Source organism: Parasteatoda tepidariorum, chromosome 2, assembly GCF_043381705.1.
Source record: "Parasteatoda tepidariorum isolate YZ-2023 chromosome 2, CAS_Ptep_4.0, whole genome shotgun sequence".
Taxonomy (NCBI): Eukaryota; Metazoa; Arthropoda; class Arachnida; order Araneae; family Theridiidae; genus Parasteatoda; species Parasteatoda tepidariorum.
Genome location: NC_092205.1, coordinates 27,491,950 through 27,505,855, shown reverse-complemented (window position 1 = coordinate 27,505,855; position 13,906 = coordinate 27,491,950). Strand labels below are relative to the sequence as shown.

Sequence of the window (13,906 nt, the reverse complement as noted above, 5' to 3'; positions counted from 1 at the left end):
AGTTGTATGTTTTTATATATCCTGTCTCTAAGTATAGTGTTGAGTTACATCATACGGGTTACAACTTGTTATCAGTTGAGAAACCTAAATAAAGTTTCACAGTAGAATTAGCAATTAATTCATGGAGGAGGTATCCATATCCATCACATTGAAGTCATTCTTTTTTGCAACTCTAGTGGGGATAATTTTAAAGCTGGTTGTTATATTTAGATGTAGGGACTCTTGACTTCTGTATCCCATTATTACTTAAATTGTTGTAGAAAGTTCAATGTGTGGCGAATTTCAATCTTATTTATTGTTTCAGGTGTTTAAAAATAAATCAAGACACTAATTTTTTTTTTAAATATTCTTTATTGTAAAAGAATTGCTTCATATTTTTTTTAAACTTTCAAAATATCTAAACAAAAAAAAGCACAACAAACAGCATACACACACTCCATGTTCAAGACCAGCTTGTCGGTGGAGTGACGGTATGTATTGCAGTTTCATAAGAGAGGGATTATCTCTCATTCTCTCAACAAGTTCAGTTTATTTACAAATCCCAAAAATAAAACTTCCATTCCAGAAACATCCTTCCTGGTCTCATCACGTACCATATTGAGAAATGGGTGTACTAGGCACTTCTCGGACATTGGCCTTAGCTACGAGTTTTTCTAGAGTTGTTCTAACCTGAAACAGTAAGAATAATTTAGAATATTTTATTGAAAATAGAGTACTAGTACATCATAATGTTGTATAGTAAAGCCCATCTCCTTAAAAAAAGGCTTTGTCCAAAATGATTTCTGATCTAATATTTGGGCATTCAGCTATTTCTGGCTGTCTCAAAAATGGCCGAGGATTTGAAAATAAAATAAAGTTCGCTGAGTTCTATTTAAAAAAAATAACTAAACTAATTTGTTGTAACAAGTTTAAAAACTTGTTAAAAAGGTCAATTGATCGCATTCATCAATAAAGAAAATATAAAACATTTTCCACTGCGTGTCGGATCATTCTAACTGAAATGCAGTTACAATTGGAAAAATAAGGTATGGTTTGTTGTGTTCTGCTTGAGAAATGAAGTGATATGTTCTGAAAAGTTTCAAAATTGGTAAAATGTTTGTGCTGCCCTTTTTTTTTAAAAAAAAAAAAATTATAATGGCATACAAAATAACGCTCATGCAAAGTAACAGGGAACATGATATATAAAAAGAAAGAAGTAACAGCAAGAGAGGAAGCCAATGTCCTTGAAGGAATGTCCAGCACTCGAAAATTCATTTTACCTCCAAGTCTACACACAGAGCTGAAAATCTCATCAAAGATTCCTGTACATGACTTCATCTATCTCACAGATGTTGCAAATTGAAATCAAAAATACTAATACAATGAAGATGGTTTGCCAAGAAACCTCGACAGCTTTTTCAGAGAGTTTATACGAATTATCTCTGTCCAAGTTATTCCAATTTCTTGAAGAAAAACAAACATCAAGTGTGCTATATTCTCCCATTTTGTTTCATTAGATTTTTGACATAAAGTTTTGTGGAATAAAAGACGTTATAAATATGTGCTGCCCATCACATTCTAACTAAAATAAAAAAAAAAGCCCGCGTGTTAGCTATTTTTCTTCTCAGATTCTGCCATGTCGTTACTGCAAGTAAAGGTTATTTTGAAAAGATAGTTTTAACCAGTTACGTACCATTTATTGATGAACTTCGTAACTAGTTTTAAAAAGTATCGGCTGGTTTTCCAAAGCATGAAACAGTATAAACTGTACTTTTCTATTTCCTATTTTTTTTCCACAATCATCGGTCATTTTGATAGGACAGTATACTGTTTCTGAACACATTGCTATTTATTGGTTTAAAAAAATTGAGCCCTAACCTTCATGAATCCCTGGTCCACAGCGGACTATTGAAAGAATTTATTTTTACTCCCAGACTACGAAATCTAACAAAAACAAATTTTATTCTAAATAGTAATACTCTTTTTCAACGCATTTGGTCTCGTGGCATTTAAACATTGGGCAATTTTTCAATATAATTTTTTTAATCTAAAGAACTACTTTTTCAATTCATATTTTGGGAATACTTTGTCCCGATTTTTTTGAATTTTTGGTTTTTTGAGAGAAAGTGAAGGAAGATAAATGGGACTCAGTTATTCAATTATTATTAAATATTAGAAACTTGTTTGCATTAAACCTGTTCTGGGTAACAAGTTTTATAAGCATAATATGCAATACTTTTTTTAATTCTAGAGTACAGAAAGTGTTAAAATTAGTAGTAAAACAAAGATTTTGAAGAATTTTTTTTAAGTTTTTGAAAATTGATTGCGTAGTTTTTTTTCCTCCAGAAAAACCACATCATAGGGAGACATTTTATACCCGGAAGCAGAACACACTTTCAAAAAAATATCTGACTAAAATGAGTACCTCTGCTAGACTCTGTATTCTATCTTCTAAGCTTTTAACTACATTTGTGAAATCTGTTGGAACAAGCTCACTAACTGCTTCAAACCTGCAAAAAGAAATATAAAATACTGTATAGAATAAATTGAAATCATTAGAAATTAAAATGATTATAAAATATACATATAAAGTCTATTTTTGTCACTATACACATAAATTGCGACAACTTTTTTCTAGGTTGAAAAAAGTTGTATTTCAAGGGAACGAAAACAGATTTTATATGCATTATTGAAAAAGTTCTTGAGCTTTGATGAAAAGTTCTTTGATGTATTTCTTGTGAAATATTAAATTGCGATGCTACCAATGCTCTTCACTATGATCGGAGATCAGACAAAACCGCGAATAGGTCTAAACCCGAGCATTTCATTAATATCCATTTCCATAATTTTATCTCCAAAAATACTATTGCATAACAGTTTGCTAGAAACATTAAAAGTTTAAAACCTCTTGTTCACTATAAGTTGATTTCTTGTTCACTTCAGGTTTGGGCAAGAGCCCAGTATTCCTTACATTAAAAGTTATGAGCCATTGCCGGTATCTACCATTATGCTATTATAATCACAATTTTAAAACGAATCACAGAAATTCCACTTATACTCTAAAACCGCATCAAATTCGTAGTGAGAAATGCCCGCCCCCCCAAAAAAATTTTGAGCGACGTCCTACGGGGTGTGTGATTTCTTCATCAAGAAAATTTAAAATAAAATAAATTGGCAAAATTAAACAAAACTTTTTTTAAAAAAATAAATAAATGAACTGCATTGATGTTTTTATTAAATGCATAGTGTTTGATCAGTTCTCAATAAAAACTTAGATTCCAAATATAACTTCTTTTTTTTTAAATTCTTGGTTTTGTCAAACAACAGATAGGATCCTTATGAATTCAAATACTATTAATAGATAAAGAGGTAAAAAGAGAATTTGCTCAACGTCACTGTTTCTTAAAAAAAAATTCTTCTCTTGGAAACTACCTTTCCTCCCTCTAACATTTTATCCCCATATGTTTGAAACATTGTTTGAAGTGTTAATTTACATTATTTAATGTAGAATTTTTTTAATTTGCTGTAGATTGGAAGTATTTAAATTATTTACTAAGGACCCACTCTTTTAGTAAATAAAGATTCTGAAAATTTGGATCTTGTTCTAATGAAATATAAGTAGCTTTTAAGTATGACGTACTAAACGCCAAAATTCCTGGTTCCCTAGGGTCCGTAGTTTCCGAAATCTAGCTGAATTATTGATTCCTTCAATCTTGTGGGGGAATTACTCGGCAATATTACCATTTCGCTGCAACTGTTGAAAAGCACAAAATTGCTTTGAAGAAATTCGTTTCTTCAATTCATTTTAGCTTAACTGCTCCAAAAATAAACAGTTACAAAACTAGGCATTTTTCACGAAATTGAAAGAGTGGAATTTGTCACGTTTACTTCACAGTTAAAAGAATCTAACAAATAGAGCTTTATCACAGGGCAGCCGGAATTTTTGAAAAAAAAGAAATGCATTGAATGTTTACCTTGGAATGTTGTCGGCGTAGAAATCATCTTTAATTAGAAGTTTCTGATGTAGGAGGTGAATTCGGTAGAGAAGAACAGTTGTGGAAATAAACAGTATTACTAATCTGAAAGTAAAATGAGTGAATAATTTAGTAATTAGTCATTTAAATAATAATTTTGTTAATCATGGTAAAGTAAAATATGTTTATATTGTCATTATTTGTAGTTAAATAGAAAATAATTAATATTTAATATAGTTATTTTAATGAAATATCAAGGTTTTAATTAAAAATGTAATTATTAACTTTGCTTTTTTATGTAAAGTAAAACATTGCCTCAAGAGTCCGTTGTGGGTCATAGACCATGGTTCCACAATTTCGTGACCAGCGGCATGATTGTGGTTATGTGGTCAGCCTTATTAATTTCACAGACAAGCTGGAACACATCGAACTGAAACCGGGTGGGCTTCAGGTCGCCTCTGGAGATTGAACCCTAATTCTTCACATTGCCAGTTCAGTGCTTTAACCATAAAGCCAGCTTTTTTTTAATGTAATAATAGAAAACAATCTATTTTTTATAAATTAACGGCCCAAGTTTTCACTTAATGATTTTTTTTATTCATCACAAAAAAGGAATTAGTGTATGCAATTTTACTCTACAAATATTTTTTGTCACAAATTAAGGTAACCAGGCGTTCAAAAAATCTTGAGGGCAGACCTCGAATTTTAAAAGTTGCCCTCAAAGAATTTCAAAATCGTCGAAGACAGAAAATGGTCTCAAATCTGTATATATATCCTCAAATGTTCTTGAACTGTCCGAAAACATCTAATCGTTTTTTATATGCATTGAAGTATCAAAAAATAAATAAATCGGAAGCTTTGTTATATAACTATTACGAATAGTATTACTTTTCGATAATTTTTTTCTATTTTTCGAGAATTTTAAGAAAATTATTGAATAAATTAAAAAAATAAGAAAACTTAAACCAATTCTCATAATTTTCAAACTTAACAAACAAAACTCATAATTTTTCATTTTTTTAATCAACACAAGTTTGATGCTTAGTAAGAATTGAACTAAAATTTAAGAACTATATAGATATTTTATTTCATAACAATGAAGAATCGGTAATTAGTTATTATCAATTCAGGAAATTTTAATTTATAAAAATCTGCTTAATGCAAAATAAAAAAAACACTATATTCAATATTTTTAATCTGAAGTTTTTGATAATCAATTGATATTTAATGTATTGATCAATTCTGCTCATAAATCATTCTAAACAGTTTTAATTTAAAAAATCTACTAAAGCCAAAAACTAAATTTAAAAAAAGCAACATATATTTAATATTTTTAATGATAATTTATAAATAGTAAGAAATATATTAATAAAGTAAAATAAATAAAGAAATTAAAACTTCATAAAAATAATTTGTAAGTATTACAATAATAATTGCTGCAACATTTTTCACAAAAATTTTAGTTTGAAATATAACAATTTTGAAAAAATAATTTTAAACATTATTTTTTTTTACAAAAAATATTAATGCGCCACCTATCAATCCGTTAGATAATTAAACAGTTTAAAGTAAGTTAGATCGCATCGTTTGAAGTATAACAATATTGAAAAAATAATTTTAAACGTTATTTTTTTTACAAAAAATATTAATGGCTCCACCAATTAATCCGTTAAATAATTAAACAGTTAAAAGTAAGTTGGATCGCATATTGGGACAATATCTGCTTGCTATTTTTGTATAATGAGTGGCTTCAGATATAACATTTTCTAAATAACTAATAATATCCACATTAAAGGCATGATTACTTACAGAAACGTAGACACCATAAATAGTAAAGAAGTTCTGGATACTCTGCAAGAGATAAAACTCCATCAGATATTTTTTTTAAGCTATATTTATTTTTAACTAACTTTTTGCAAATATTATTATTAATAATATTTTTAAAAAAATCTTAGTTAAAAATTTGTAATTGTTTCAGAGACACTTTTGCTTTTTTACTCTAAATAATATAGTTTTTAAATAATTCTCACCTAGATAATTCTTTCACTAATTCATCTATTTTGATCAAATAACCTAAAATAATATTAAAAAAAACAAATTAAATAAGAGTATATAAAATAAAGTATGCATAAGTTTATAACATATGTTTGAAGCTTTTCCCTTTCATTCTTATTTACGGGAATAATTAAATTTCTTTATATTTCCTCTTCGTCTATTTTATCTCCGAAATTGGATTTATGAACATAAACTCAAAGAATTCAAGTTAAAACTCGCTTTCGTGGAGGACATTTATTTAAAGGAAACTTTCCTACATTTGTGTTACATAGAGCGGAAGGACAGGAACACTTTGCATGGCAAGACCAACAACAAAATTCGACTAAAACTCACACTGTAAAAACTGTGGTGTAATACCCATCCGAATTTGGAATTGTCTCCAAGTTCCCCATAACAAATCAATACTTCTAGGGAAACCGTGGTGGCTCAAGGGATAGAGCGCTCGCCTCTCAATGAGGTAACCCGGGTCCGATTCCAGTGATGGTTGGTCGATACGAATTCTGCACCCGGTTCGCACCGACCTCAGTACTAACGAAAAATATCCGCAGTGGTTGACGGATCATGGGTTAAAGTTCTTTTTCCGTCAGGCAAACCGTGTGAGGTTTTCGTGGTTTTCCTCTCTATTTACGGCAAATGCGGGTTAGTTCCATCACAAAGTCCACCAGGAAGGCAAATTTCTCCTAATATTTGATCCAGGAATTCCCTTGTCTTCTGGATTGGGTTCAGAAATACAAGGCTACGGAGTTGAACTTTGGTGGTCGTGAACTCAAAATTGAATCGTCTGTTCAACGACGGTTATATAGATAAAAAAAAATACCTTAAGGGGTACTGAATTTGAGATTGATCGTTCTCTGGTTCAGGTCAAAATTAGTGTATGAATGAATGGGTCCTCCCGATAAAGTGGGCTGTGACGTGTGTGTGGCTGTGCCTTATTTTGGAATCATGTTCCGTCAATTTTATCAATGAGTGATCAATCTGAAATGTATAGTATATGGCCTGTCTTCGTCATGAGGTGATAATAGAGTGTTCTTTACCTTTAGCGAAATTGAGGCTGCATTTGGAAAGGATGGCACTTGATTTGAGCAGAGGTGCTGCTGTTGTGGTTGTTCTCTTTTTGGGGAAGGGGGAGGTGAGGAGGGCTGTTTTGATGGGCGACACCACTTCCGGCGTGGTGGCCATCTCAGAGGTTGTAGGCACTTCTTCGGACGCCATGTTGCCAGATGCTCCACTGCTCATCGAAGATTCTTCGTCTGCAAACTGTAATAAAAATTTAAACAATGATTAACATAAAATCCTATTAAACTCAGATCTACCCACCAATTTCATATCCAACTTTCAGTATTTACTTGAACCGATCAAAAACGAAAATAATTCCCACTGCTCAGCAAATTTTTCTTTTGTTCCTAATTAACTATTAAATTAGTTCGAATCATAACTGTGGAAGGAAAAATGTTCTTAGATATTATAGAGATTTTGCACTCCTCTCCACCTGGTTTATTTCTCCCGTCCGCTTAACCCTTTAACTATTAAATATATTTTCCATAAGTTTTTTTTATTATTTTGTATTAATTTAAATCAAAACAAGTAAAAAACATTATATTTGGAGTTTTAGTAATTTATGATTATGAGACACAGGATGAAACACTGTTGTCTTTTTCTACGTTAAGGGTAAAATCTTTCAAACACGGCTTACTTCTAAACAATAGTTTTTAAATTTGCACTTATTTTGATCTAAGAAAAACAATTATTCACCATTAAAATTTCTTGATTACAAAATCAATTGTTAATAAATATTTGAATATGAATGTAAAAAAAAATTTCAAACAACTTTTTTTTTATATTTCAATGCAATTCCGATAATCTAAAAGATTTTTTAATAACTATTAGGCTGTTTTTTATAATTAAAAAGTACCAAAATATATTTTTGCTTGTAATTTGATCCCCAGAAAAAATATAAAAAAGAAACACCGGTGTCCCATTAGCGTCAAAGGGTTAAACAGATAATTACTCCGCAGCCTTTGACTTGTCATTCATTACTTTAAGTTTGTGTTTTTCTTGGGAGGCTCTTCCGCTGGAACTTAACTGCCGAAGAGGTGGAAAAACTCTTAATATGCTTTTAATCCTTTTCACAAATGGCTGATATTTACTCTATTTGACACTATATTTCGATACATCTAAGACATAAGGCAGTCACCCAATCAGAATTTGATAAATAAAGTGCGCAGTATTTATATTTTCTGTTAATCTTTTTCTCCCAAAATTATGCCTATACAAATCTGCATTCAACAGTTTTTGAAAGATATTTAATATTTATTAGTTTTTTGATAAGTATTTATTTTATTTTTTTTTAGTTTTCATGCAATTAACGCTTAAGAAAATTTTTAGCGTCATCCAATTAGATTTTCATAAATTTAAACTGCAATGAGATAAATTTTAAAAAATCTAAATAATGAGAAACGTTGTTTTAAATTAATTACTCAAAACCACAAATTGCATCATTTTATTGCTTTAAATTCTTGTGGAAAAATTCATAGAAGTTTTAAAAGTAATCAAACGCTATTTATCATAATCTAATAAAGCGATTCCTTTTTCAAAAGTATTGCGCTGTTTAATAATACTATATTATCAAAAGTTTGTTGGTTACTGCCATAAAATATCGAGAAAGTGGATCTAGTTAGGGGGAAAGGAGAAATTATCCAGATGGACAAAATTTCTATAATATTTAAGAACATTTTGTCATTGTCAAAAATTTAAATCAGTATGATTCGACTTCATTGTTAGCTCAAAACCTCAATGCTCGTTTGATAATTATACTAATCAAACATAGTGCAACAGATTATATTCAACTATGAAGAAACATTCGTATTATATTAACAAAGAATATGTACAACATTTGCATTTAAAATGCTTTAAAGATGGTTACATATGTTTTAGTAAGTAGTATAGATTAAAGATCGAGTAGAAACTACATAATCCAGTACAACATCAAAACTTAAAGCTTTTTACTTAAAAAGTATTTTTTACGATATAGAAAGCTTTATATTTTTACTGTTAAATGTTTTTTTTTAAATATAATTTTAGATATTTGGTCAATATTCAACGGTTAAGTATGAAGCTTAATGTCAGAAGTTTTAACCAGACCTATGATCATTAGCGTAATATGAAAAGAAAAAAAAACGCGTTTAAGATTTGTTTGTACATATTTAGCCAATTATTATCAATAATATAGTGTAAGCTGCTAAAATACTTCCATTTTGTATTTAATAAATTATTCAAATGATTTAACTAATAAAAAAAAACAATTTAAAAATTTGATTAATTAAACTGTGATGTGAATATTAATGTAATCATTGCTTAAAAATGTTTTTGTTTGCAATAGCTGTGTTTTTACATTTTTAGAAAAAGGAAAGTTTTACTATTAAGCAGTGGTAAATAGTAGTAAAAACGTATGCTTATATGCGGTATCGTAACAGAAGATAAAACTAACTTTAAGATACTTAGTATTAACAAGAAATATAATAATAATGTGCTGTCGTATTTTGTTGATATTCTTAATGGGGATTGGTGGCTGGGAGCTGCCACACGACCGTTAATGGTTAATAAGATCTTAATTTCAGGCGAGAAATGTATTAAAATATGTTTATGTATTTTTTTTTTTATAAATCTTAAACAATCTAGCACAGTTAAAATAATATTTTCAAATTACAATATATGCATAAACAATAAATAGTCAAAACTACATGAACGAAGAAAAAAATTAATTTTTATTTTTACTTACCAGTGCAACAGCTGGAGAAATTTCACTATCACTATCGTCTGGCAAACCTAGACCCTGTAATGATTGAAGAATATGTCTTTCAATCTTTAAATATGAACTAAATAATTTGATTTCTGTTAGTAAACTATTATGTTTTACAATTTTTAATTTATTTATCACTAAATTCAACGAACATGTGAGTCGAATAAAGTCTTATAAATGTCTAATATGAAAATTGATAACAAACGAGATAAAATTAAATTTCAGAGTGTTTTTTTTCCCCATAAGTTATCAGATAAATATTATCACAGGTACAGCGTTGCAGGCAATCCAGAAAGTTTAGTCAAATATATTTTATTGATAAGATTAATAATTTTCTTTCATATTCTTGCTCTAAATTAAAAAAAATTGGAAAACCTTTGTGAAATAGCACGTAACCTTTTTGTAGCATGTATATTTATTATTATTTCACAGTTTGAGTGATGCAATTTAATTAAAGTATTCACTCATTTTGATGACGAGGATGCTAGATAGTCAAAAAATGGTCGAAATTCTGATTGTCAGTAAATTCTATTTGGTGATAACATGTACTTGAAGCGTTCATGGAAACAGCTCATCTGTTGACTAATACATGAACTACATATTCCACCAATAAAATTATATTAATACTAAATATTTGGAACCTTGGTGACCTAGAGAATTGAGTGTTCGCCATCCAATAATTGACCCGGGTTCGATCCCAGCGATAGCTGGTCGATTCGAATTCCGCACCCGGCTACCATCAACTACAGTGCGGACGTAAAATATCATCAGTGATAGACGGATCATGGGTTAAAGTTCCCTTGTCGTCAGGCTAACCATGGGAGATTTTTGAGGTTTTCCTCTCCATATAATGCAAATGCGGATTAGTTGCATCAAAAAGTTCTCCACGAAGGCAATTTTCTCTCATTACTTGATCCAGGAGTTCCCTTGTCTTCTGGATTGGGTTCAAAATTACAAGGCTACGGAGTTGAACATTAGTAGTCGTAAACCCAAAAAATTGGGCCTGCTGTTCTATATGGTTATAAAATAAAATACTAAATATTTGCATATTGGGCTTAGAGAGCACAATAATAACACACATAAGGTTCAATGAGCAACTATGCAAGTTTATTTCAATTTAAAATATGTTTTTTCCTCATTTAAATTTAACTTTACAACACTTTTTAGCCTATTTTGCCATCATAACACAGAGTTCAACTGCACGTCGAAATCAACGCGAAATAGATTCGAGCCTCAGTCAAATTCTCAATGTCGACGCCGAAGCTTGACGTCTTCATTGCGTATCAGATGTCGCTGGCGTTCAACAGCGTGAACCTGTCCAAATGATTTGAGTGTTCTGAATGGAAGGAATTTCGGTGAATGATAAATATAGCAATATATTTTGCAAGACAAGGATTGATTGAAACTTTCCATACCATCAATCAGGATGCTTGATCTTCTAAAGATTAAAACGATCTAAATGGTTCGGAAAAACGTCAAAATTCCGATTGCAAAGTTCCACCCACACATTCTTGAAAGTGCGGTAATGTTATAAAACAGTGGATCTAACATAAACCCCAGTAGTTAACTTATACTGCTGCCGAGCAATGTCGCAAGAACAATCTATGATATACGAGGTTTACTGATTCCACAAGGAAAAGGAGTAAATTTAAACTTACCGGGTCCGTGGATTGAATCCAGATTTGTTGTATAACACGAAAGGCCGTGTCTCTCGATAACAGGGAGCCAAAAATAAACTGTCAAGAAATAAAGTTACAAATTAATTTCAGGACATTCATAAGCACATAGCAACAATGGCGTCATCAATAAAAATTCCAGAAAGTCAAAATGTAGCGATGAAAGAATTTTTACTTTTAAAATTATAATATTTTTTTTTCCCAATGGCAGGCACTGAATTTGAATCTTTGCCTATACTATGCCAGAATTGTTGCTCATTTCGCGTTACCCAGTGGGCACATGTGAACCAAAGTCACGGAGGCGAGCAACATTGCCCACGCCACACTGCCACAAACCCGTTTATAGGGTGGGCCACTTTCACACATCATACACACACACAACAGAGGACAGCACAAAGAGAGAGAGAAACATCCATGCCCAGAGCGGGATGCGAACCCGCAGCCTATGGCTTCGCAGTCAGGCACGCTAACCGCCGGCAAAAAAAATTATAATATAATTAATTAGCAAAAGAAAATTCGAGTTTATTGTAAGAAAGAAAAAAAAAATGGAATTATCTTTCCTCTGAAGATCTTCAGAGGAATATTTTTTGGGCGTATAGTAGTCACCAGTTTTTGTGTTGAGCTAAACTAAAATTTTTTACAGTTCATGTAGTCACGTCTTTTATTTACTTTTTTACTCTTATAGATTTATTTATTTATTTTTTGTCTGTTTATTTGCTTAATGATACACACACTTAATGCACATTAGAATCAATTTAATGGCTTCTTTGATTCCCTATTATGACCTGTTCAGAAGCACACCAGGAAACAGTTAATAAAAGGGAAGTGCCCCTAGCGGCGTATGATGACATTTTCAAACAAGGGCTCTAAAGCAATTTTAATCGTGATGATGTGCCCTAACTCACCTAGAACCTCCTGTCATATAACGTTTATATAACCCTATATATAACGTTTTCAAACTAGCGCATCTCGTCCATAAATAGACTAAAAATGTCATTCAAAAAATGTAGCTTTGAAAGAAAAACCGATTGCAGATTTTAAATCAGCGTATCCCAAATCCGTTAAAAAACCTCATATTCCCCAGCATTATTGAATGCTGTTAAAATAAAAGAATCCACAATTTAATTTATATTTCTACCCAATTTAATGGTTAATTTATGGCCAAATTAAATGGTTTAAGAGTTCGTTCAACAACAGAGTTTTTTTTCTTCAAATTCTATTGTTAAATGATCAATTTAAGTTGAGAGAATTTTTTCTCCAATAAAAGTCTGATAAGTTATTCATCATAACAGGTTTTCAAATCATTTTCTTTTTCATTCCACGAGACCAAATGTGAAAATTGCTTTGGTTTTATAACTTTAAAACAACTCAACCTGTTTATTCAGTCTCTATGGCAATGAACTACTGGTGACGCTGGGGTGGAGTTTTTCTAAACTGTCAATCAACTGTTATGTGAAAAGCATTTATTTTAAAAAGAAATCATTTTAAATCACTTAACCACATGCATAATAAATCTAAAATTTCCCTTGTCTAATTTGTGATTATTTCTTTCCGGTTAATAAGTTTGCTGCCATAGGTGAAGCTCAATGTTAGTTTATTATTAGTAGAAGGTTTGTTCACCAACCCTGGTAATTACTTCACATTCATTATTGTTTTTTTCTTTTAAAAGTCTTATTTGTTAAAAGAATATACTATTATTGTAGTTTCATACGTAAATATTTTGTAAGTACCGTCATGTGGGGCTACTTTGTGCAAATTCGAATTTGGCACTTTTCAAGTGCTGCTATTCAGTATTATGTTTTTTTCACGTTAAAAATGTGTGGAATTTGAAGATAGAAGTCTCCTCTATTACTAAAAACATTTTTTTAAATTTTAAAACAATCTCAGAGTGTGTTTTGTTTATCCAATGTCAACAACTTTCCGAGAACGTCGGACGTCGAAAAGTGTGCATGGAAACTTTAGCTGTGAAATGCAAAGACGTTGATAAAACAATTGTCGTAAGTGNTGCACCTTAACCTCTTCGAAGCCCAAAACAATTTATAAATTCCAAATGTAGTATTCTAAGAAAATATTTATACTTCTACAAACATCGTGTGTACATTCTTATTGATATTAAATGATATTTTTTGTAAATAAATAACTGAGCAATATATTATTCATAAAATTAATTGATAAAATATTATGTAAATAAAAATTAACTTATAATTTTTAAAAAAAAATGTAATAAATTTAACAATTGTTTAAATTTACTTAATGTGTAACACATTAGAAGTGATACATAGCTAAGTTGGGGTACTTAAAATATATCAATTGAAATCATTAAAAATGTGAGTGATTTTGTTTTCATTATAAGTCCGAAATGAATATTCTGTGTTGTGCAGTATAGGCTAAATACCAAATATTTGTATGTTGCATCGCAAATT

At 30.4% G+C, this 13,906-nt stretch overlaps 1 protein-coding gene across 5 annotated transcripts in view; it reads right to left on the bottom strand.

Moving 5' to 3' along the window:
* Positions 1–331: 331 nt before the first annotated feature.
* Positions 332–13,906, bottom strand: part of LOC107440882 (protein Aster-B) — a 127,394-nt gene continuing 113,819 nt past the window's right edge. For all 5 annotated transcript variants that reach the window (XM_043050953.2, XM_043050952.2, XM_043050951.2 and 2 more), the window contains exons 5-12: positions 11,466–11,543; positions 9,787–9,840; positions 7,043–7,265; positions 5,984–6,026; positions 5,763–5,804; positions 3,954–4,058; positions 2,405–2,489; positions 332–669 (exon numbers count right to left, since the gene is read on the bottom strand). In XM_043050953.2, the coding sequence (XP_042906887.1) occupies positions 586–669; positions 2,405–2,489; positions 3,954–4,058; positions 5,763–5,804; positions 5,984–6,026; positions 7,043–7,265; positions 9,787–9,840; positions 11,466–11,543 (714 nt within the window). In that variant the 3' untranslated portion in view covers positions 332–585. The remainder of the gene's footprint in view (positions 670–2,404; positions 2,490–3,953; positions 4,059–5,762; positions 5,805–5,983; positions 6,027–7,042; positions 7,266–9,786; positions 9,841–11,465; positions 11,544–13,906) is intronic.